Source organism: Berghia stephanieae, chromosome 7, assembly GCF_034508935.2.
Source record: "Berghia stephanieae isolate SIO BIC M18660-M18661 chromosome 7, UCSD_Bste_1.3, whole genome shotgun sequence".
NCBI lineage: Eukaryota > Metazoa > Mollusca > Gastropoda > Nudibranchia > Aeolidiidae > Berghia > Berghia stephanieae.
Genome location: NC_088366.1, coordinates 3,000,585 through 3,025,139, shown reverse-complemented (window position 1 = coordinate 3,025,139; position 24,555 = coordinate 3,000,585). Strand labels below are relative to the sequence as shown.

Genomic DNA, 24,555 nt, shown 5'->3' with positions numbered 1-24,555 from the left:
AGGAGTATAAATATCTCGGTATACTTGTCAATGAAAATTTATACTGGACAAATCATTCATGCAAAGTTTTTAATAAGATGAAGGCAAGATTATTCATGATGAGGAGACTGTACTCCATAAATGCTGACAAAACATGTTTTTTCTTTGTTTTATAAATTTTGCATTGTAAGTCTTTTTTGTTTTTGTGTAGCTGCTTTGGGTGGAAATTGTAAAAAATCTGAAATAATAAAAATAAATAGATTAATACAGCATGCTAATCGAATGTTAGGAAATGATGGATGGAACAATTTTGAAGATTTTCACAAAGATATTGCTAATGTTAAGATTAACAAAATTCAAAGAGACGAGTCCCACCCTCTGTACAACGAAATCAAAATTAAGCCACAGGAGTACAGACTAATACACATGAAAACCAAAAGACAAAGATATTTTAATTCATTTTTACCATCAGCAATACGAAACGTTAGGATGATTTTTTACTACATGACATTTGAAATATACTATATTCGCTCTAAAATCTATTTATTTATGCATGTTTACACGGTGCTATATCTACATTATTTATGTATTTATACATTCAAGTACCATGCTCTATTTTTACTTTTTATCAACCTGTGTTGGCTATGACCAATCATTCACAATCTATTGTCAAAATTCCAGTTACATTACAAATCCATTATTACAACTCTATTCTACTTTCATGTCCGATTTTTATAGCATTGCTTGTAACTGCTGTATATTTTATGAATATTTTAATTTATTATATTTGATGTTTATTTTGCTTTTAATTAGCTTCTTATTTTCATCAATGAGTTCATGACAATGTGTAAATCTGTGCTAATATAACGATGAATGATGTGTAACATTATGATAATTTCCATTCAGGATCAATAAAGTATATCTTATCTTATCTTATATCTTTCTATCTATCAATCTTAATCAATCTATCTATCTATCCATCTATTTATCTATCTGTCTATCCATCTATCTATCTATCTATTTATCTATCTATTCAAAAATCTATTTGTTGTGAAGCTGGAAAGTAATTCGAATAATTGCCATGCAAACTATAGGCTTTATTCAACATTTAAATCGACATGATCGAGAAAGAAATTAAAACACAAAGAGTTAGACAATACAGTACAGACACAGATCAATTACAAACATAAAGTGACAAATAGAACTATCTCTACTCTAAACAGTAAACAATATCATGACATTTCCCCCCGTTGCACGTGGAAAGAGATTTCAAATTATGCTTCTCTAATTCGTAAACTGTATGGTCTCGTCCGAGTGAAACCACTCCTTCTGGAGTTTGAACGGGATTCGTTTTGACTAGAAAGCTCATTAGGACTCTTAGGATCAGAGACCGATGGTTCGTCCAAGGCAGATTTTTGCACTTCACCCGCTTCCACAGTTTGTACATCAAGCTGTTCTAGACAGTTTCAGGTAAAATATCGTTTCCCACATTCTTTGAACAGGTTGAAAATGTGGAGTTACGCTCGTGTTGTCAAACGCCATGGGTGATTCTTCATTGGAGGGTTGGGCAGTAGTCATTTCACCAGCAGGGGCTAAGTGACGCAAAGCCAAAGTAGTTTCTTTACCATCAGGAAGTCGGCGTAGGCATAGAGCGGATTAGCGTCCAACAGTTCCACTTCGTCCACCAATAATTCGTATTTAGAGGTTCTTACGTGACGCCACATCAAAACAGTTCCTGGAGTAGTCAGCCAGCTAGGAAGTGTTGTACCAGTGCTTGACTTTCCATTGTAGCGGAAGATTCGTTCATGAGGAGTCTCATTTGTCGCACTGCATAAGAGTGATCTTATTGAATGGAGCGAGTCAAGAAGCACTGACTCCCATTGACTGACATGCAAACCACGTGATTTCAGGGCTAACGTGATAGTTTTCCGAAGGGTTCCATTCAGACGCTCTACTTGTCCATTTACCCGGGGATTGTATGGGGTCGTTCGGCTTGAGGCAGCAGCCTCTTATGGTTCACACTATTATGTTATGACTATCGACCCAATCAGCAAAGTCCGGTCCGCATTCGTGCACCGTCGCAAACCCGCCGGTTAGCATCGTCACAACACATCTTTCGACTAGATGCTCTGCCGTATCGGGTTCTTGCCCACAGCGTGGACATATTGGACAGGTAGTTAGACCCCACCGATGTAAACGCACTTGCCTTAGGCAGCTCCTCGACCGAAGCCGATTCGCAGCTACCCCGTGTCTCCTCTTACTGGTATCAAAGCCTGGCAACTGCTCACCAAGCTTAGAGGAGTCTAGGTCCCCGCCCCCACGAGGGATTGAATTCGTCCAAACCGACTTCCATCTCGTATGTGCAGCTCTGTCCGTAGTCAGGATTCTGCGTACAAGGGTTGCCGGGACTTATTTCGGCTCGAAACGGGGGCACCGTCCATTATGCGCATGAGAGGGGTATCCCCATTCCCTCTCTCTTTGATCTTACTCAGCCAGTTTCCCGTAATCGTCTCCCTCCGGACATCGGGGGGGGGGGGGGGGCTGGATCGCTGGCATTATCGGGTCCCATTCTCTAGGGGTTGTTGCTAGTGTTCCTGACACTATGTGCATCGACTTGCGAAGTTTTACATCCACCTTCTCAACGTTTCTGCATCTACCCGACACTGGAGCGCAATACTCCACGGTGGAATAGCATAGTGCCAAGGCGAACGTTCTCAGGACCGCTTGGCTAGCGCCCCAAGTCGATCCCGCCAGCTTCCTCAGAAGACTATTCCGCTTCTCTATCTTCCGGGCAACCCTTTCGAGATGCACCCGATAAGTAAGGCTGCGATCTAGCGTCACCCCTAAATATTTTGGATGCGGCTCATATGGGAGTGGCTGGTCCCCGACTAGGACATTTAGTTTGCGGGTGTGCCAACCACTGCATAAGTGAAATGCAGTGGCCACGGTTTTTGAAGTGTTCATCTTCAGGTACCACTTGTCAATGTAGGATTTGAGTCTTGTGACGTCCTCGCTGAGTATGCTCTCGAGACGGGTCCACACTTTACTCTGAGTAACGAGTGCCCAGTCGTCCGAGTATCCCAGCCTCAGGGAGGAAGTGTTTGGCATATCGCTAATGTAAACGTTAAACAACATTGGCGCAAGTACCGACGCCTGAGGGACCCCATTCTTCAGTTTCCTTACTTTGCTCGTGACGTCTCCCAGCGCGACGTGGAATTATCTTTCCCCTCAGATCGAAGAGAACAACTTCAAGGTCTTTTTGCACCTTATGATTTTTGCAAGTTTGAGCATCAACCCTTCGCACCAGACCGTATCGTACGCCGCTGATAGGTCTATAAAGACAGCACCTGTTTGCTGTTTTCTCTCAAACCCGTGCTCAATATGCTCTGTAAGAGCAATGACCTTCTCTGTGGTGCACCTCCCTTCTCTGAAGCCTGCCTGCTCGGGTGGCAGGGCAGCGTCTAGGACCGGCCCCCATCGGTTTAATAGAACACGCTCCAACAATTTGTAAAGACTGCTCAGCAGCGATATGGGTCTGAAACTGCCTCCTTCTCCGGTTTCCCTGGCTTCAGGATGGCAACTATCTTCGCATGCTTCCACACTTGTGGTAGCTTTCCTTTTGCAAGGACGTCGTACATTGCCTCTGCTAGCCAGGCCCGTGCCCTGGGGCCCAGATGCGTCACCATATCGGGATATACACCATCTATCCATGCTGCTTTGCCGTTCTTCACTTCGCTAATGGCAGCACCCACTTATCGGGGACTGAACGGGGCCGTCCAGTCTGACACCTCCGCAGGTAGCGAGTCCAAAATCGTACGTTTCGCATTGCGGACATCGCGCTCAAAAGCCTGATTAGGGACCCGTTTACTACGGTTCTTAATGTTCTTGGCAATTGTGTCTGCCTCACACTCCGGTGCAGCCTTCGCGTAATTCTGATCTGGGTCCAATTTCTTTATGAAACGCCAAGCGTGGCGGCTGGAGTGTGTAAAGTGGAGACTTTCCACGGTCTCCTGCCACCGTTGCTTCCTTCCCTCTGCCAGAGACTGAAGCAGTCTATCGGCTGCGTCCTGGGACTGGGTTGCTGGTACTCTCGGTACAGCTCTTCCGACTCTGCTGTCCAGCAAGGGTGTAGAATTTCCGTTTGCCCCGTGGAATAGAGCGTTGAGCGCTCTTAACCAGTAGCCTGCTGAATATGGTTATATTCTTGGACTTGGGAGGAATGGCAGGGCAGACCTGCTCGATATAGGAACTGAATTCCTCCCAGTCAGCCTTCCTGAAGTTCCATCTGCAAAGTGGGAGAGACTGCACCCTCGTTATTGTCACCCCAGCTGTGACAAGAACCGGCCTGTGCTGGCTATGCGGAAAGTCCCCGAGGACTGTTTGCTTCACCTCGAGCGGTTCACCGTTCGCGCCTTTCGACACTAGGGTGAGGTCTGGAGTATACTCCTTCTTATGGCGGGTACCCCCGCAGGTACCCTTGGTTGTAGGATCGTACACTAGGTGTAGATCATTATAGTCCATCCATGAGCGGAGTTGTCTTCCTGCTTCATTGCAGTCTGGTAGCCCCATTCGTGATGGTGGCTATTAAAGTCTCCCAGACAGATGGAAGGATGGCTGACCACCCGTAACGGTGGTGTAGTCCAAGTCGCTCTGGGTGGTTTGTAGATATTATGCAGGCACAGTCCACCTACTTCCACGGAAATTCGGTTCACTCCATTGCTGTCCGTTACGCTCTCAATGACCCTTATCTTCGATGGCTCTTTAACGTAAACGCTAACCGCTCCTTTGAGCCTCGAAGTGTCCTCGTGTTGGGCCACCGTATAGCCTGGGATCTGGAATCGGGAAGATTGCGCGCCTGAGTAAAGGTGGGTCTCCTGTAATAGGAGGATGTCTACGTTATGGGCGGCCAATAGCTTTGATAAAAGCTCAATTTTTGCCATACTCTGGCTCTCACCGTTCAGGGATAATATGTGCGTCAGTTCGCCATCCCGGCCGTCGCATTTTCAAATTGGCAGGCCGCGAATCAATTGATGCATGGGACGTTTGCTTTTTTCTCGAACGTGCCGACGACCCTGGCGACACGAACGCGGTATTATTTGGCTAGGCGGCAGACCGCTTCGTCATTGACGGGACTGATTGGGACTCGACATGAAGATAGTAGTGTGGCCCCCGGGATAGGGTTGCTATACGGGCACCGGGTTGGATCAAATTTAGTCACACACCGGGGCGAGCAGCTCATGTGGCTCGTTGGCTCGCTACCCGGGATGGTCTCGTGACGGTCGACCGGGATTTACACCTTTGCCCTCCCGTGTGGCCCAAACCCCCTCCCCACTGCAAGGTAAAGATCCACGAGGGGGGGCGGGGGGGGGGGGGGGGCTTGAGGCGATACCCTTTTTGCACAAGAAATCTTGAAGCTCACTTGACATGAATTTAGCACCTCTGTCAGAATGTATTGAAATAGGCATTCCAAACAATGAGAACAATTGACACAAGCACTTGATGATAGTTGATGAGCTCATATCAGAGCATGGGAACGCAAAAGGGAACCGAAAATATTCATCAATATCTGTTAGGAGATACCAATTTTTGGACGATGACGTAAGGTACCCTTGAAATCCACACTCAAAAGCTCGAATGGTTGAGTTGCTTTGACCACTTTGAGGTTCTGCGGTTTGTAGAATGAAGGTTTTAGCTCACGACAAACCCTACAGTTGTTGCAGATTGTTCGCATTTCATCCACGGAATATGGGAGGTTCTTTGACCTGACACAATTTCATCCTTGCAATTCTAGGGTGGCAGAGTGAGTCGTGAAGGCTTTTTAAAGTTTCTAAATCTGAACCAGTAGATGAGCAGAACTCCCTTGAAAATGCGTCAGCCGCTACATTGTCTTTTCCAGGTCGATACACAACGTCATAACTGTAGCTTGACAGTTCAATCTTCAATCTTTGGATTTTATCATTCTTGACTTTTTCCTTTTGCAGAATTTCCGTACATAAACGCAACGCTTTTCTGATCTGTCACAAGTTTGAAATGCTTTCCAAGAAGATAGTGCCTCCACTTTCAAGGGGCTTCCACAATAGCGTAAGCCTCTTTTTCAACAGAAGACTGCTTCTTTTCGCTGTGGTTCAGAGTTCTTGAAAAGAAAGCCACAGGACGTCCACCTTGATTTAGTGTTGCTGCGATTGCAATTTCAGAAGTGTCGGTTTCTACAACTAGAGGAACGTTGTGGTCAATTGTCACGACAGCATCGTTTTCAATCGCCTTTTTCAAAAGATCAAACGAGTCCTTGGCTTTTCTTGACAATGGAAAGGTGGTATTTTGGACCATTGTGTGTATTTTATCCGAGAAATGAGGTATCCAGGATGAGTAGTATGCAAACATTCCAATCACTCTCTGTTGAGATTTGATATTGTGAGGATCTGAAAGTTCTCTCAGTGGTCGTAATCGGTCAGGGTCTGGCTGAATGCAACCTTTGGACACTTGAAATCCAAGTAACTTGATTTGTCTAACAGACTGGATAGTCTTACATTCATTGAATGTTATATTATGTTTTTTTGGCACACCTGAGAAATTTCACAAGATTTTCATCATGATCTTGCTGATTTCTGCCACAGATTGTCACATTGTCTATGTAAGCAAATGTGTCACTCAGTTTCTCATCCCGAATAATGGAATCAATGATGCGCTGAAAGCAAGCCACTCAGTTAGTGACTCCAAAGGGAATTCGCTTGAATTGCTAGAGATTTCCACTGGCCTCAAAAGCCTTATACAGTTTCTCCTCGTCTTTTATTGGGATCTGGTGGTAAGCACATTGCAAATCGAGGGTGCTATAGACACTGTAGTTTGAAATTGTTTCAATCATTTCATTAATGTCTGGAAGTGGATATGCATCGAGTAGAGTGAAGCGATTGATGGTCTGACTATAGTCCACAACCATGCGTTTCTTGTGTCGCTCGTTAGTTGTCACCAACCCCTGCGCTCGCCATGGAGAATCAGATGGTTTGATCACATCCTCGTCAAGAAGTTTCTGAACCTCAGAGTCAATGAATTGCTTGTCTGGTAATGAAAATCGTCTTGATTTTATTGCAATAGGTCTGACTTCTGGAAGGAGATTCTTGAAAAGAGAAACAGGTTCGGTTTTTGCAGCAGTAAGACTACAAACGGAGAAAGTAGGCTTTGAACCTTTGAAGGATATTTGAACTCCGTCATGCTGTTCAAGAAAGTCATGGCCTAAAATCAAGTCCGAACACAACCCTGACAGGATGGAAAATTTAAAACTCTCATAGAAATGTCCCTGGTATTTCAAAGAGACAAAACAATGACCCTTGGTTGTACTGGAAAGATTAGTAGACGCCATAGAGATTTTTTTCTTTGATTTGAAAATCTTCAATTGGAGACTTTGTGCGATCTCTGTTGAAATGAAACTCTCTGAGCTTCCAGTGTCTATCAACGCTTTAACGGGCTTGTTAAACAATTTCACGTCAATAACAGCTCTGTAGAGACTAGCGGGAGCCGCGTCTGAAAAGGCTGAACTGAGTGTATTCGGGTCTGCAGCAGATGCATATTCGTTTTTACTTTTTGACTGGCATACCTTTTGAAAATGCCCTTTTTTCCACAACGTTTACACAGCGCCTCTCTAGCAGGGCATTTTGATCGAGAATATCGTTGGTATCCGCAGAAAAAACATTTAGAGTTCGTGACTGCAGCATTGAATGAGTCAAGTTCTTTTTCAGAGGGCGGAGGAGCAGTGCTGCCACATGGCACAGTAGTTGGTGTGCTGTAGTTCTGAGAGTGTTTTACAGCCATCTCCAAGGATCGAGCCGGTTCATAAGCGGCCATATGTTTGATTGTTTTATTTTCGAGGAGTCGCTGCCTGATCTGATTAGAAGAGAGATCACAAATGAAAGCATCTCGGATAAAGTCATCCCAGTTCTTATCAGCAGTAACAGCTTTAAAATCACATTCTTTGGCAAGTCTCTTCAACTTTTGAAGGAACTGATCGAGGGATTGATCTGGTTCTTGCTTTGTTGTAGCCAAGACGTGTCTCACGAATATTTCGTTCTTTGTATTCACGTATATGTTCTTCAGAACGTCAACAGCTGAATCGAATGTAGTACAATCAGCAATATGTTCATAGACGACAGGATCGATGAAACTGACGAGCAGATTGAGTTTGTTGTCAGTCGCCTGTTCGGGTAACGAAGAGATAAAGTTGTTGAATGTACAGAGCCAGTGATTCCATTGCTTTGATGCATCAGGCATATTGGGTTCAGCGCTGAACCGCTCAGGTTGAAGGAATCGTTCCATGTTAAATGTTGAATAAATTGTTGTGAAGCTAGAAAGTAATTCAAATGATTGCCATGCAAAATATAGGCTTTATTCAACATTTAATTCGACATGATCTAGAAAGAAATCAAAACACAAAGAGTTAGACAATACATTACAGACACAGATCAATTACAAACATAAAGTGACAAATAGAACTATCTCTAACAGTAAACAATATCATGACAATAATAATAATAATAATAATAATAATAATAATAATAATAATAATAATAATAATAATAATAATAATAATAATAACAATAATAATAATAATAATAATAATAGTAATAATAATAGTAATAATAATAATACTAAAATAATAATAATAATAATAATAATAATAAATAATAATAATAATAATAATAAATAATAATAATAATAATAATAATAATAATAATAATAATAATAATAATAATAATAATAATAATAATAATAATAATAATAATAATAATAATAATAATAATAATAATAATAATAATAATAATAAATAATAATAATAATAATAATAATAATAATAATAATAATAATAATAATAATAATAATAATAATAATAATAATAATATAATAATAATAATAAAGTTTATTCAATGTCATATATTGTTCCTTTTAAGGTCATGAGTTGGATATTTTTTTGTGTGAACTACATCACCAATCGATCTGCAATTGTTTGTGTACTATGTCATCAGTGGGCATGACATTGTTTGTATTTTGATTTTTTTAAATCAGAAAACAAAGAGAAAATAACGTGCTTAACACATACACACACACGCACACACACACACGCACACACATACACACAGACACACATGGAGAAAAAGAAAGACGCATATATATATATATATATATATATATATATATATATATATATATATATATATATATCTTATATAGCGTATCACCCGAACAATACAGCTCTTGGAACTTTACATGTGAGGTTGGGACAAAGAAAATAACTACAATCTAATCACACCAATGTTTACAGTACTCAAGACATGTTGATTTCACGATACAACATACACGTTGTAATTCAAAAATCATGCGTTAGTTATACTAAGTTTTCCCTTAAACAAACTAGAGAGACCTCTTTGTTTAACGACATACAAGTAATCATACATATTAATAATGCCATCAGGCCAATCCATACTGTACAATTTGGAACCTAGAAGCTTGTCTTGAGATGGGATTTAAAAGATATAAAAAAATCTAAATCTCGAATATAACAGGGTGGGCAATTCCAGAAATACGGTAATGAACAGTAAAAAGATTACTCGCCAATTGGTTTGTGCATATTGGGTTTTTGTAAAACTTTATTGTCGTGACTCGGGCGCAACGTTCTGTTTATTACATATGGGCACAACAAGTCATTCAAATAATAAGTGATGCTGTCATGCCAAGTCTTAAAACACAATTGTTAAGATCTTATGATTACTCCTTTTGTCACTGGGAACCAGTATCGGTCTTGCAGCAGAGAGGTGGCCGAATCAAAGCCTTACTCTAAGCACAAGTCTTGTTGCATTGTTTTGAACAGTCTGGAGACTCTTCAGATTACACATTAGCAGATACAGAACGAAGTTAAAAGTGGAGTTTCGAAATAACAAGACCATTCACTGGAAGAGATGCAAAAGTTTTGGGTAGAACATTACTAACTTGAGCATTTTTTTAAAATTTTATAATATATATTTCTGATAAAATGATCGATGAAGGGTGTAATTGAGAGGCTTAAATTGAAACAAACTCCAAAATTCTTTATATAGGAAGAATGGTTGACTTTACTGTCCCTGACTGTAATTTTGTAATTCTCCATGTCATGGTTACTTATAGGTTTAATAGCGAAATTACTTCTGTTTCATCTTTATTCAGCTTGAGTCTGTTTCAATTCATACATATTTGGCCTCAAAAAACGCAAAGACAGGCACGTAGTTTTTCAGAGTATTCTGGTCTAGAGATGCGTTTTTAAAATTGGTTTTACTAATGCCGCTTTAAATGGTGATGGATCAATACCTTTACGAAGAGAAGTATTTATGATATCAGCCATTTAAGTAAGCAACACATTAAGGTTGCTTGAAGGTAGAAAGTCAAGTTCACACGATTTTGGTTGTTTTAAAATGATATCATTTAAGAAACATTGAGAGACTGTATGGAACATAGAAAATTGAGTACCATTAAAATATTGAGACCCCTCTTTTGTTTTTGAAAAAGGAGATGAATTTGCCTTTGCCCTGCACTATTTCATCATCGGATGGTTTGAATGATTTTAAGTACTTTGGTTAGTTTTGAAATAGAATTAGAATTGAAAGTAAAGGCAGTTTCTTGGATAATCTTTTCATATGTTTTGTGAGTAATTAAAGTCAGCTTTTTTATTAATGGCGCGTGTTGTTTTTTTTTTGTTTTTGTTTTTCTCAGCTGTTCCTCTATCAAATGTTGTAAAAATTTGTGTCAACCTTTAAATCAATTTTTCTTAACTAAATATAGATTTTAAACCGTGTTGAGGTCATATCAAAAAAGTTTTCTTCTTTAAGAACTATAAAAAACTCTACCAAATGAGCCATTGGGAACCCCGGGCTTTAAGTAGATTATAAAAATTATAATAATGAACTACATCCATTCTTTCTTTTGGGCCAAATCATTTCAAATCAACTTTTGTGACTTCAAATTCTAAATCTATGTTTCACGCCGACGTAACACCGCTTGAGACAGAGGGCTATTAATATATCTGTTTACAGTTAAATTACAAAGAATTCTGTGTACACTGATTGAATAGTGTGGCCATTCACACGTAGAGAAAATGAAAGTGTGTGTGAAATAGATAGAGAAGAAGAAGAAGAAGAAGAAGAAGAAGAAGAAGAAGAAGAAGAAGAAGAAGAAGAAGAAGAAGAAGAAGAAGAAGAAGAAGAAGAAGAAGAAGTGATACATATTTAAGGACAATCTCATTTTGTGTCATGATTGATCATTTTGGCGAGATAAAACATTGATGTCATCTTAACCGCCGATTTTGATTTTTCATGCGTAAATATACGGTTCACGAAATCTGCTTCAATACCAGCGGTTTTGAAATATCTCAAGGAGTGGTCCTTAGTTTCCACACCCTCCAGGAAAAGGCGGTGTTTTTGAAATTTGGAGACTTCTGAATTACTAAAAGAAAGAATACTTTAATTCAATATACCTTTTCTGTCCGATCTATTTCATATGTCTTGCATGTCAGTCCCAAATCTAATCAAAAACTTTGACTAAAACACACTTTCTACACACTGTTTAACATAAGAGCACATCGAATGAAGGATATGAAGTCATTTCAACACAAATTGTCCGGTTGAATTTACAACATCTGCAAAGGCGGTACCGTCTACAGATAGAGTGGGTGTTCAAAGCTATTAGAATTTATTTTTATCAATGCAAATCTATAAATGTGAGCCACCGCCTCTATTCGGTATTATATTGGAATGAAACAAGTTCCAAAGGAAAAACCGACGATAGAAAAACAAAACCTGAGCCTAAAGTGGTCCTTCAAAGCCAATCGGCCCATGGAATCGGAGTTTATCCCGGTTTCTATAGTGTGAAACCTAATCTATACCAAAATACTTTCAGACAGATCTAACAGACACAGCAACCAAATCACTGCTAGGTGGAAAGGGGATCAGAAAAAAATCTCGACTGCACCTGGGATTGACCACGGTCCCTTGCATGTGAAGCTTTGCTGTACCAAATGAGCTATTGGGAACCCCGAGCTAAAAGTAGATTATAAAAAAATATAATAATGAACTACATCCATTTTTTCCATAGAGAGAGAGAGAGGAAGAGTACTAGTAGTAGTAGTAGTAGTAGTAGTAGTAGTAGTAGTAGTAGTAGTAGTAGTAGTAGTAGTAGTAGTAGTAGTAGTAGTAGTAGTAGTAGTAGTAGGAGTAGTAGTAATAGCAGTAATTGTAGTTGGAAGAAGAAGAAGAAGAAGAAGAAGAAGAAGAAGAAGAAGAAGAAGAAGAAGAAGAAGAAGAAAAAGAAGAAGAAGAAGAAGAAGAAGAAGAAGAAGAAGAAGAAGAAGAAGAAGAAGAAGAAGAATATGTAATGTATACTGAAGGACAAACTATCCCAGTTTGTGTCATAATTGATCATTTTTATGAGATAAAAATATATTATCGAAATGGTAGTGGTAGTAAGCTTCGCAGTCTGAATGACGCTTGCTGAGAATTGTGTGATTCAGTCATGGTCGATGAGTAGTAGTACGGAGGCCACTGCAGTATTTCTTAGTTCTTCAGTGATTAATTCGGCCTCATCTGAATCCAGAAATTTCTTATATGAAGAGAGATCATGGTTCAGGGTAGTTACTTCTGATGTTGGTGGTCTCCCTACATATTTGTTGCCATGAGGGAAATATTCTGTCATTGCAGTTTTGGCTGGGATATTATCTTCTCGACGTAAGATATGACCAAATAGCCTCCATCGCTGTTCTTTTATTATTGTACTCAGGCGTTTTTTTCATAGAGATCAGTATTTGTAATTGTCTATGGACAATTGTTTGCGGTGGTATGAATCGAGACTTTCTAAGTTCTTTATTGTGAGGCCCCAGGTTCCACAATTATATGTCAATATCGGAATAATCAGTGCCTCATAAATCTGTATTTGTTTATTCTCACTGACTATGTTTTCGACAATTGATGACGTAATTCTCGAAATAAGACTGAGAGAAAAGGGCAGTGGACCTTTTTGTCCAAGTTAGGATACGCCACTGCATGTGTAGAACTCGTGACGTTAGGTGTCGAAATTAGGGCCATTAGAGTGTCGAACTGAAGGCCCCAGTGTCGAACAGGGCCACCAACGGAAAATTACACACCTCAAAAAATGCAAATAATGAGCATAAATTGACTGGTAGAACATATCAATTAATGTGATATTAAAAAAAAATAATTTATCTATTTTATGGTACAAACCGCACACCGATAGCTTAAAAACAAAACGAGATGCAAACTTTTAAACAAAGATCACGAAAAACAAGATCCCAGGGTGTCGAAATTTAGAGAGAGAGAGAGAGAGAGGGAGAGAGAGAGAGAGGGAGAGAGAGAGAGAGAGAGAGAGAGAGAGAGAAAGAGAGGTGGGAGGGGAGTGAGACGGAGGAATGAGGGAAATTGAAAGAGAGCAGGGATTGAGGCAAAGAAGGAGAGAAGGAGAGAGAATGAAAGAAAGAGCAGAGAGAGAGAGAGAGAGAGAGAGAGAGAGAGAGAGAGAGAGAGAGAAAGGGGAGAGAGAGAGACAGACAGAGAGAGAAAGAAAGAGAGAGAGAGGGAGAGAGAGAGAGAGAGAGAGAGAGAGAGAGAGTATACACACAGACTTTGTTCCAGCGAAGCTTAAAACCGGAATATCCAGTTGATCCATCACTTTCAAATTTCAATTTTATACGAGATGAATTAGTCACATAGGGTTGGGGACGATTATCACCACACCAAGTCTGTGTAAGGTCGTATCCACCTGTTGTACGGTTATATTCGTAAACCTTATGGAGTGAAACAAAAAATATTTAATAATAATCAAAATCACAAAACCCAACATCAACAAGAGCACACTTTGTCCACTACCTTATGTTGCAAGATATATAATCAACCTGCCACTTTCGGAGGGCACTGTCCCAGATGCATTTAACATTGCAGTTGTGACCCCTCTTTTGAAAAAGCCAAGCTTGGATAAAAACGAGTTCAACAATTATAGACCCGTCATCAACCTTCCTTTTCTTTTAAAAATCCCTGAGAAGGTAATTTTACCTCAACAGAAACAACATCTATCCCTTAATGATCTAATTGAAACTTTTCAACTTGCATATAGACTAGACCATAGCACCACCCCCCCCCCCCCCCCCACCCCTGCTAAAAGTATACAATGACTTGTGAATGCTGTCGACGATGGTTTAGTTTCATTTATTTCTCTTCTCGATCTGGTTGCAGCATTTGACTCAATCGATTAATTCTCATAAGCATATTAAACATATCCTTTGGAATCTCCTTTCTTGGTTTCAGTCTTTTCTTAATGGTATATGCCAACAAATAACTGTAAATATTATATCGTCTAAAACTCAATATCTTGACTTTGGTGCGCCGCAAGGTGCGTTTCTTGAGCCTATTTTATGTAATGTACACTCAGGTGAATGTAGTAGATGGGGAAAATAATGAGGAGTTCATGCTGCAATTGAGTAATAGATTCCAACTTCTAGCTGATCTCGAGGAGGACACAAATGTAGAGTCACATTGGACAAAGATCAAGGACGACTACATAACAACTTACACGAGATATTGGGTGTAAAGAAATAGGAACATAGATAATGGTTATGTCCAATCCCCTTGGAGCTGATTTAAATAAGGAGATCAGAGAAGAAACTAGTAAATTCAAGTCGAACAATGGCTTCAAGACTGGATGCACAAAAGCAGTATTACGTTTTGATCGTCGATAACTATTGAATTTTTGGACATTAATGCTACGTCTAAACGAAGCAGCCTTTATCCAAAAACAATTTACTCCACAATTGATCGTTACTGTAAATAAAATGTGACATTAAACAAAGAGCTAAAAAACTGTTTCTCTTTCTATGTATATTGACATTGTATCCGTTTGTTGAATGTTGATTCTATGATATGAATAAAAATATGAGAGTCACTAAACATAGTTTTTTTGTTTTACTTTTTAAATCTTTACATTATTTTTCTATGGTGAGAGTTGGCGGGTTGTAGAATGTCCTTTTCTCTTCTTTTTTAAAATTTGTATTTTCATCTTGGATCATTCTTAACGTTTGTATCACATATTCAGAAACCAAATAAAATTTTATTTTAAAAAGCAATAATGCTTGATAAACTCAATCCCCACTCAATGTCTGTTGTATTTAACCAGTTGTTGTTATAAAAGAGTTTATATAAAGATACGAAATTGTTGGGGAAAAAAGTTTGTCACATGTAGAACTAAATAAAATCATTGTCAAAGAGGACTATCCATTTTTCTTTTATAAGAGAGGGGTTGGGGATGATGTTCTCAACAGAAAGTAAAAACCGAACAGTTGGTAGTAGAACTGAGTTTGAAACGATTTAATTTTGTCATGACTTACCGATTTAAAACCCTCCGCTTTTGATGTTATTCGACTTTTCATTTTCAACCGTTTCTTTTTATTTTTGTAACGGAGATCCCCCAACTGTCTTTCTTGTACCCTTCCTCTAATTGAAAGCTCTGACAATGGTGTTAGTTTCGTTTTGTTATTTATTTTTGTTTGTTTATAATTTTCATATCGTTATCGAGAGTGTGAGGTAATGCTGTGTTGGTCATTCCCAAGCTCTTTTGCTTTGGTCAGAGAAATAGTGTGTCATTGTTTGATTGGCGCGAATGTGACCGAAAAGTTTCACATATTTGCTCGCGATTTTGAGTTTTTGACTTCTTGGTTGCAATCTTTTTTCATATAACATTTCCTGTGATACCTTTGTAGGATATCGGATGCCTAATGCACACAGTAATATTTTATTACAATAATTATTATAGGGAAGGAATCGCAAAAAATACAGGTCACTAATTAATCCGATAATGATGCCATCTCCATATTTTCTATTACTTCTTGTATTCCTTTAAATGTCACCATGTAATATCATTGAATAATCATTGGAAGGAAAATATGCGATGTGATATCTCGTAAACTCTGAGATTCGTCCACTGGTCAATACACTTTCCGAGAACGGTCAATAAATGTATAACATTAATACAATAGTTGCAATATAGCAAATATTTCAGCTGCTGATCCAGACGTTTTTCAAAAATTATCAAAATTACAACAATTCTTATATATCAACATCGGTTGAGACTTTTGTCGCAAACGTTCAAATAGAAATTACACGATTCTCTTTTCAGCCTTTAAGATATTAAGTTGTACGATTTTGTAAAAAAATCACTACTATATTGAGACGAATTTGATAGGCTGATATTAAAGGAAGAAAATACAAATAGCGAGGACAGGGAGACCAGCATTCTACAACTCGTGTAATGATATCAAATTCAAATTAACAATTTGTGACGTCAAGTTAGCAAGCGTTGTATTCAACTTAAATATTGAAATGGTTTAGGTGGTGAGCTGAACCATCATCATCATCATCATCATCATCATCATCATCATCATCATCATCATCATCATCATCATCATCATCATCATCATCTTCATCATCATCATCGTCGTCGTCGTCGTCATCATCATCATCATCATCATCACTCTCCCTCATCATCATCATCATCATCATCATCGTCATCATCATCATCATCGTTGTCGTCGTCGTCATCTCTCATCTTCATATCATCTCTCATCATCATCATCATCATCATCATCATCATCATCATCGTCGTCGTCGTCGTCGTCATCATCATCATTCGTCTATTCATCATACATCATCATCATCATCATCATCATCATTTTCGCTCTCATCATCATCATGTCGTCGTCGTCGTCACATCATCTCTTCGTCGATAACATCATCATCATCATAATTGTACAAAGATGGTAAGCTACTCATATAAATTTACATAACTTATAAGTCTAGAGCTATTTTGATGTCCGTATTACCTTAAAAAGCTTATTGACAATACACACTTGCCATTTCATAGTGCATCAAACCCAGCTTAATTCGTACGATACCGGCAATCGATGTTACAGTTTGATCATTTCCGTATTCTGATGGATAGTTGGGTGAAGTCATGTATCCAGAATCCTTCGATGTGTCAGAATGGCGACAGTATGCTGCAATGCATAAATATAGATATACATCAGTACATTGGGTTAAAGTAAGACCAAAATGCGTTGGCCTGTTTTGGAAACATTTAAGGGAAAAGAGGAAATCTTTATAATAGATAGAAATATGACACCAAGAATTTTAAATTAAAGTTTTAAAATGGCGTTAAAGTTAGTTTACCCCCCCCCCCAAAAAAAAACGAGGAAAAACAGTGAGCTTTTATATAGAGCAATATCCCCTAAACGGGTTCAGAACGCTTTACAAGAAGTCCCTAGCCAACAACAACACTTAGCATGTAAGACGATTCATGACGTCTGTTGGGCGATATTGCAGAAATTCACGGCCATGTAGCTACTCATATTATACCAGAGAACGGTGAGAATGTGAGTAAAGAGCCTTTTTTGGGTACTCAACAATGCACCGCTCAGAAGGAGACTCGAACCCAGGACCTTTCGATCCAAAGGCATGTAATTGAAGTTAACCCGCAAGTAATCAAGCATTATCTATCTCTCTATCTATCTATCTATCTATCTATCTATCTATCTATCTATCTATCTATCTATCTATCTATCTATCTATCTATCTATCTATCTATCTATCTATCTATCTATCTTTTTTATCTATCTATTTGTCCATTTATCTTTTTATCTTGTTGTCAGCGTTGTTTATGCGGCGAGGACGTGTTACACATCGCTCTTGTGTTTTTTCTATATTTAACCAGGATAAAATGTGATCTTCTTGTATATTTTTTATATAGCAGGATAATAAGCAATCTGTGATACATTGGATTTTAAATTTATATAAATTTACAGATAGATTTTAAAATAATATAAAAATAAGACGTAATGATTTAAATTTTACAACGTTATGATCAAGTACAGCTCGACATTTTAAAAGATGTTACGGCCAAACGTGAACTGTTGTCATGAAAACAAACATGACATGTATTGTTATTCCAAGTCGCAAGAATAAAAGGGTAGGAAAGGGGTGTTAAGCCCGTACCAAAAGGAGAAAAAGTAAACATGTGCTGCCTGTGATAGTGAGTGGCAATGTTAGATATATTCACAACAAAATTGAAGGATTGCAGGTCGCTACTAACTATTTGTGTGAATTTAGAAACTCGTCAGCAAAATGTATTACAGAGACGTGCTACACAGTGACATTCCTGACTGCTGTGTTGAACTTAATAATTTTACCATAATAAGATATGACCGTGACCAGATCAACACATCAAAATCAAGAGGTGCTGGTGTTTGTGATTATTTAAATGAAAGGCGGTGCCATTCAAACAATGTCATTGTCACTAACAAGACCAGCACACCAAACCTTGAACGGTTTACGGTGTCAGTCAGGCCATATTATTTTCCACGGGAGTGTACCAAGGTTTTTATCAATGTCTATATACCACCGGACGCACATGGACCTACAACACTGGAATATCTGGCGGAAAGTACTAGTACATTGACATTGACATCATCACCCGGCAGCGATGTCCTTGTGACAGGGGACTTCAATCATGCACCTCTTGACAACTCATTTCCTCTACAACAAAATATCGCTTGTGCCACTAGAAACGAACGCACAATCGATCTTTTTTATTCAAATATTCAAAGCAGGTATTCTTCTTGTCAACTTGGTGAAGCCGATCACATTATGGTTCTTATGATACCTAAATGCAAAACAAAATTCATATCTGTCCCAGTAGTTCAAAAACAATTTCAGGTATGGGACAGCGATGCAACTAATGCTCTAACGGAGTGTTTCGACTCCTCCAATTGGAATATTTTTTATTGAATCAGCAAATGACCTCGATGAACTTTGTAGCATCGTAACTAACTTTTGCGAACAAAACATCTTAAAAATAAAATCTTTTGGAAATAACAATCCTTGGCTGACAAAATCGATAAAAGGGTTGTTAAATGATTTTTAAAATATGCATTCAAGACTGGTGACCAAGAGGAAAGGAAAAAAAGTTCAAAGAATATTAAATAAAGCCACCCGAGAGATGAAACAAATATACAAAGAAAATATTGAGAGGAAACTGAAAGCTAATGACATGAAAAGTGTGTGGAACGATATCAAAACAGTCACAGGAATGAACGGTAATAAAAACTCAAAATTTAAGTTTTAAAAGGGTACAGAAAAAGAATATGCCGATAAACTTAACAACTTCTATGCTCGATTCAATAAACACGATTTCACAGACGAGATTAACAACCTTACTGAGCAACTCAAACATCACGGAACAGGGGAACAAATGGACATCACTCAGGCCAACGTCATTAAACTGTTCAAAAATATTAAAGCGGATAAAGCAAGCGGACCTGATCAAATTTCATCACATTTATTGAAATCATGTGCAAATGAACTTTCCCATATTTTTACACACATTTTTAATGTCCCTAAGAAACGGGCATATTCCAAGAATTTGGAAAATTGCAAAAATAATTCCCTTCCCAAAACATCAAAAAGCCAAATAAATTAATGTTTTTTGTCCTGTAGGCTGACATCCATTCCTATGAAATGTCTAGAAAGGATTTATCAACAAAGATTTCTACAACAAAGTACACAAAAACATCTAGACAAAAGCCAGTTTGCGGACAAATCAGGGCGTGGGGTGGACGAAGCTATATTGGTGTTTTCTCATAACACTTACAAACACTTAGACACTCCAAAGGGGTATTTCAGAACCCTATTCGTAGACTTTCCGAGTGCATTCAACACCATCCAGCCTCACATACTAATCCATAAACTACTGTCCATGGAGGTGAGTCCCTCGATTGCACTCTGGGTACGAGAATTCTTGACAGACCGACCACAATTCGTTTCCCTCACGGATGATGAGAACAACAAATTTGAATCCTCACCAACACTGGGGCACCCCAAGGAACTGTTCTTGTCCCAACACTTTTCGTTATATACACAAATGACTGCATAAGCGGCCCAAGTAATGTGAATATTTTAAAGTATATCGCCGATACCGCCATTCAGGCCTTGATAACAACCGGGGATAATGTATTGAATTATTATAACGAAGTTAAAAGATTTGTTGGCTGGTGTGATAATAACTATCTAGAACTTAATGTAGAGAAAACTAAAGACATTATATTTGATTTTAGGAAAGATGGTAATATACATGACAATATAATTATTAAAAACGAAAAAGCAGAGGGTAGAGGAGTGCAAATATCTCGGTATACTTGTAAATGAAAAATTATACTGGACAAATCATTCATGCAAAGTTTTTAATAAGATGAAGGCAAGATTATTCATGATGAGGAGACTGTACTCCATAAATGTTGACAAAACATGTTTTTCTTTGTTTTATAAATTTTGCATTGTAAGTCTTTTTTGTTTTTGTGTAGCTGCTTTGGGTGGAAATTGTAAAAAATCTGAAATAATAAAAATAAATAGATTAATACAGCATGCTAATCGAATGTTAGGAAATGATGGACGGAACAATTTTGAAGATTTTCACAAAGATATTGCTAATGTTAAGATTAACAAAATTCAAAGAAACGAGTCCCACCCTCTGTACAACGAAATCAAAATAACCAAAGAAAAGATATAACAATGAAAGATCGAAAGCAGATATTTTTAATCTCATTTTACATAGCCAATCAATTAGATTTTACTTTTACTACATGATTTGTATTACTAATTCACTAAAATCTTATTTTTATTTTACAATGGTGCTATATCAATATTCATTATTTCAAATTCAGTACATTCAACTTTTTATCAACCTTTTAGCTTATGCCATTTTACATTCTTGTCAATGCTGTATCATTTAATGAATATTTTAATTTATTATATTTGATGTTTATTTTGCTTTTAATTAGCTCGTATTTCATCAATTAGTTCATGACATGTGTAAATCTGTGCTAATATAACGATGAATGATGTGTACATTATGATAATTTCCATTCAGATAAATGAAAGTTAATCTTATCTTATATCTTTCTATCTATCAATCTTAATCAATCTATCTATCTATCCATCTATTTATCTATCTGTCTATCCATCTATCTATCTATCTATTTATCTATTTATCTTTCTATCTATCTATCTATCTATCTATCTATCTATCTATCCATCTATCTATTCAAAAATCTGTTTGTTGTGAAGCAAGAAAGTAATTCGAATGATTGCCATGCAAACTATAGGCTTTATTCAACATTTAAATCGACATGATCGAGAAAGAAATTAAAACACAAAGAGTTAGACACTACAGTACAGACACAGATCAATTAGAAACATAAAGTGACAAATAGAACTATCTCTACTCTAAACAGTAAACAATATCCTGACATTTTCCCCCGTTGCACGTGGAAAGAGATTTCAAATTTAGCTTATCTTATTCGTAAACTGTATGGTCTTGTCCGAATGAAGCCACTCCTTCTAGAGTTTGAACGGGATTCGTTTTGAGTAGAAAGCTCATTAGGACTCTTAGGATCAGAGACTGATGGTTCGTCCAAGGCAGATTTTTGCACTTCACCCGCTTCCACAGTTTGTACATCAAGCTGTTCTAGGACAGTTTCAGGTAAAATATCGTTTCCCACATTCTTTTGAACAGGTTGAAAATGTGGAGTTACGCTCGTGTTGTCAAACGCCATGGGTGATTCTTCATTGGAGGTTGGGCAGTAGTCATTTCACCAGCAGGGGCTAAGTGACGCAAAGCCACAGTAGTTTCTTAACCATCAGGAAGTCGGACGTAGGCATAGAGCGGATTAGCGTCCAACAGTTCCACTTCGTCCACCAATGGTTCGTATTTAGAGGTTCTTAAGTGACGCCTCATCAAAACAGTTCCTGGAGTAGTCAGCCAGCTAGGAAGTGTTGTACCAGTGCTTGACTTTCCATTGTAGCGGAAGATTCGTTCATGAGGAGTCTCATTTGTCGCAGTGCATAAGAGTGATCTTATTGAATGGAGCGAGTCAAGAAGCACTGACTCCCATTGACTGATATGCAAACCACGTGATTTCAGGGCTAACGTGATAGTTTTCCGAAGGATTCCATTCAGACGCTCTACTTGTCCATTTACCCGGGGATTATATGGGGTCGTTCGGCTTGAGGAAGCAGCCTCTTATGGTTCACACTATTATGTTATGACGATCGACCCAATCAGCAAAGTCCGGTCCGCATTCGTGCACCGTCGCAAACCCGCCAGTTAGCATCGTTACAACACACCTTTCGACTAGATGCTCTGCCGTCTCGGGTTCTTGCCCACAGCGTGGACATATTGGACAGGTAGTTAGACCCCACCGATGTAACACACTTGCCTTAGGCAGCTCCTCGACCGAAGCCGATTCGCAGCTACCCCGTGTCTCCTCTTACTGGTATCAAAGCCTGGCAACTGCTCACCAAGCTTAGAGGAGTCTAGGTCCCCGCCCCCACGAGGGATTGAATTCGTCCAAACCGACTTCCATCTCGTATGTGCAGCTCTGTCCGTAGTCAGGATTCTGCATACAAGGGTTGCCGGGACTTATTTCGGCTCGAAACGGGGGCACCGTCCATTATGCGCATGAGAGGGGTATCCCCATTCCCTCTCTCTTTGATCTTACTCAGCCAGTTTCCCGTAATCGTCTCCCTTTGGACATCGGGGTGCTGGATCGCTGCCATTATCGGGGCCCATTCTCTAGGGGTTGTTGCTAGTGTTCCTGACACTATGTGCATCGACTTGCGACACCTTCTCAACGTTTCTGCTTCTACCCGACACTGGAGCGCAATACTCCGCGGTGGAATAGCATAGTGCCAAGGCGGACGTTCTCAGGACCGCTTGGCTAGCGCCCCAAGTCGATCCCGCCAGCTTCCTCAGAAGACTATTCCGCTTCTCTATCTTCCGGGCAACCCCTTCGAGATGCATCCGATAAGTAAGGCTGCGATCCAGCGTCACACCTAAATATTTTGGATGCGGCTCATATGGGAGTGGCTGGTCCCCGACTAGGACATTTAGTTTGCGGGTGTGCCAACCACTGCATAAGTGAAATGCAGTGGCCACGGTTTTTGAAGTGTTCATCTTCAGGTACCACTTGTCAAAGTAGGATTTGAGTCTTGTGACGTCCTCGCTGAGTATGCTCTCGAGACGGGTCCACACTTTACTCTGAGTAACGAGTGCCCAGTCGTCCGCGTATCCCAGCCTCAGGGAGGAAGTGTTCGGCTTATCGCTAATGTAAACGTTAAACAACATTAGCATAAGTAACGACCCCTGAGGGACCCCATTCTTCAGTTTCCTTACTTTGCTCGTGCCGTCTCCCAGCGCGACGTGGAATTATCTTTCCCCTAATTAGGATCGAAGAAAACAACTTCAAGGTCTTTTTGCACCTTATGATTTTTGCAAGTTTGAGCATCAACCCTTCGCACCAGACCGTATCGTACGCCGCTGATAGGTCTTTAAAGACAGCACCTGTTTGCTGTTTCTCTCGAACCCGTGCTCAATATGCTCTGTAAGGGCAATGACCTGCTCCGTGGTGCACCTCCCTTCTCTGAAGCCTGCCTGCTCGGGTGGCAGGGCAGCGTCTAGGACCGGCCCCCATCGGTTTAATAGAACACGCTCCAACAATTTGTAAAGACAGCTCAGCAGCGATATGGGTCTGTAATTGCCTTCTTCGCCGGTTCCCCTGGCTTCAGGATGGCAACTATCTTCGCATGCTTCCACACTTGTGGTAGCTTTCCTTTTGCAAGGACGTCGGACATTGCCTCTGCTGGCCAGGCCCGTGCCCTGGCTCCCAGATGCGTCACCATATCGGGATATACACCATCTATCCCTGCTGCTTTGCCTTTCTTCACTTCGCTAATGGCTGCACCCACTTCTCGGGGAATGAATGGGGCCGTCCAGTCTGACACCTCCGCAGGTAGCGAGTCCAAAATCGTACGTTTCGCCTTGCGGACACCGCGCTCAAAAGCCTGATTAGGGAACCGTTTACTACGGTTCTTAATGTTCTTGGCAATTGTGTCTGCCTCATACTCCGGTGCAGCCTTCGCGTAATTCCGATCTGGGTCCAATTTCTTTATGAAACGCCAAGTGTGGCGGCTGGAGTGTGTAAAGTCGAGACTTTCCAAGGTCTCCTGCCACCGTTGCTTCCTCCCTCTGCCAGAGACTGAAGCAGTCTATCGGCTGCGTCCTGGGACTGGGTTGCTGGTACTCTCGGTACAGCTCTTCCGACTCTGCTGTCCAGCAAGGGGTGTAGAATTTCCGTTTGCCCCGTGGAATAGAGCGTTGAGCGCTATTAACCAGTAGCCTGCTGAATCTGGTTATATTCTTGCACTTGGGAGGAATGGCAGGGCAGACCTGCTCGATATAGGAACTGAATTCCTCCCAGTCAGCCTTCCTGAAGTTCCATCTGCAAAGTGGGAGAGACTACACCCTCGTTAGCTGTGACAAGAATCGGCCTGTGCTGCCTATGCGGAAAGTGCCCGAGGACTGTTCGCTTCACCTGCAGCGGTTCACCGTTCGCGCCTTTCGTAACAAGGGTGAGGTCTGGAGTATACTCCTTCTTATGGCGGGTACCCCGGAAGG

At 39.7% G+C, this 24,555-nt stretch overlaps 3 protein-coding genes across 4 annotated transcripts in view; all 3 read right to left on the bottom strand.

Annotated features, from left to right (window-relative positions):
* Positions 1 to 24,555, bottom strand: part of LOC144976357 (neuropilin-1-like) — a 60,321-nt gene that overhangs the window by 5,277 nt on the left and 30,489 nt on the right. The window contains exons 5-6 of one of the 2 annotated variants that reach the window (XR_013646096.1): positions 16,874 to 17,047; positions 13,624 to 13,789 (exon numbers count right to left, since the gene is read on the bottom strand). Coding sequence is in view for 1 of the 2 variants with exons in the window: in XM_078920610.1 (XP_078776736.1) it covers positions 16,884 to 17,047 (164 nt within the window). In the remaining variant the exon portion in view is untranslated. Of the gene's footprint in view, positions 1 to 13,583; positions 13,790 to 16,873; positions 17,048 to 24,555 lie in introns of those variants that run through there. The other variant, XM_078920610.1, reaches the window with a different exon arrangement.
* On the bottom strand, positions 1,572 to 5,710 carry LOC144976181 (uncharacterized). Its single transcript, XM_078920362.1, has 2 exons — positions 5,560 to 5,710; positions 1,572 to 1,987 (listed from the first exon to the last, which is right to left on the bottom strand). Exons 1-2 carry the CDS (start codon positions 5,708 to 5,710, stop codon positions 1,572 to 1,574), a joined length of 567 nt encoding a protein of 188 aa, XP_078776488.1.
* Positions 7,456 to 8,286, bottom strand: LOC144976179 (uncharacterized). Its single transcript, XM_078920360.1, has one exon. The coding sequence runs from the start codon at positions 8,284 to 8,286 to the stop codon at positions 7,456 to 7,458; it is 831 nt and encodes a 276-aa protein (XP_078776486.1).

What these genes read in the sequence shown, in the direction of transcription:
- LOC144976179 (XM_078920360.1), bottom strand. Translation starts at nt 8,286, where the DNA reads ATGGAACGATTCCTTCAACCTGAGCGGTTCAGCGCTGAACCCAATATG.
- LOC144976181 (XM_078920362.1), bottom strand. Translation starts at nt 5,710, where the DNA reads ATGCGAACAATCTGCAACAACTGTAGGGTTTGTCGTGAGCTAAAACCT. An exon ending in ACGTCATCGTCCAAAAATTG is followed by an intron (nt 1,988 to 5,559) that starts GTATCTCCTAAC and finishes GTGAACCATAAG; the next exon opens with AGGCTGCTGCCTCAAGCCGA.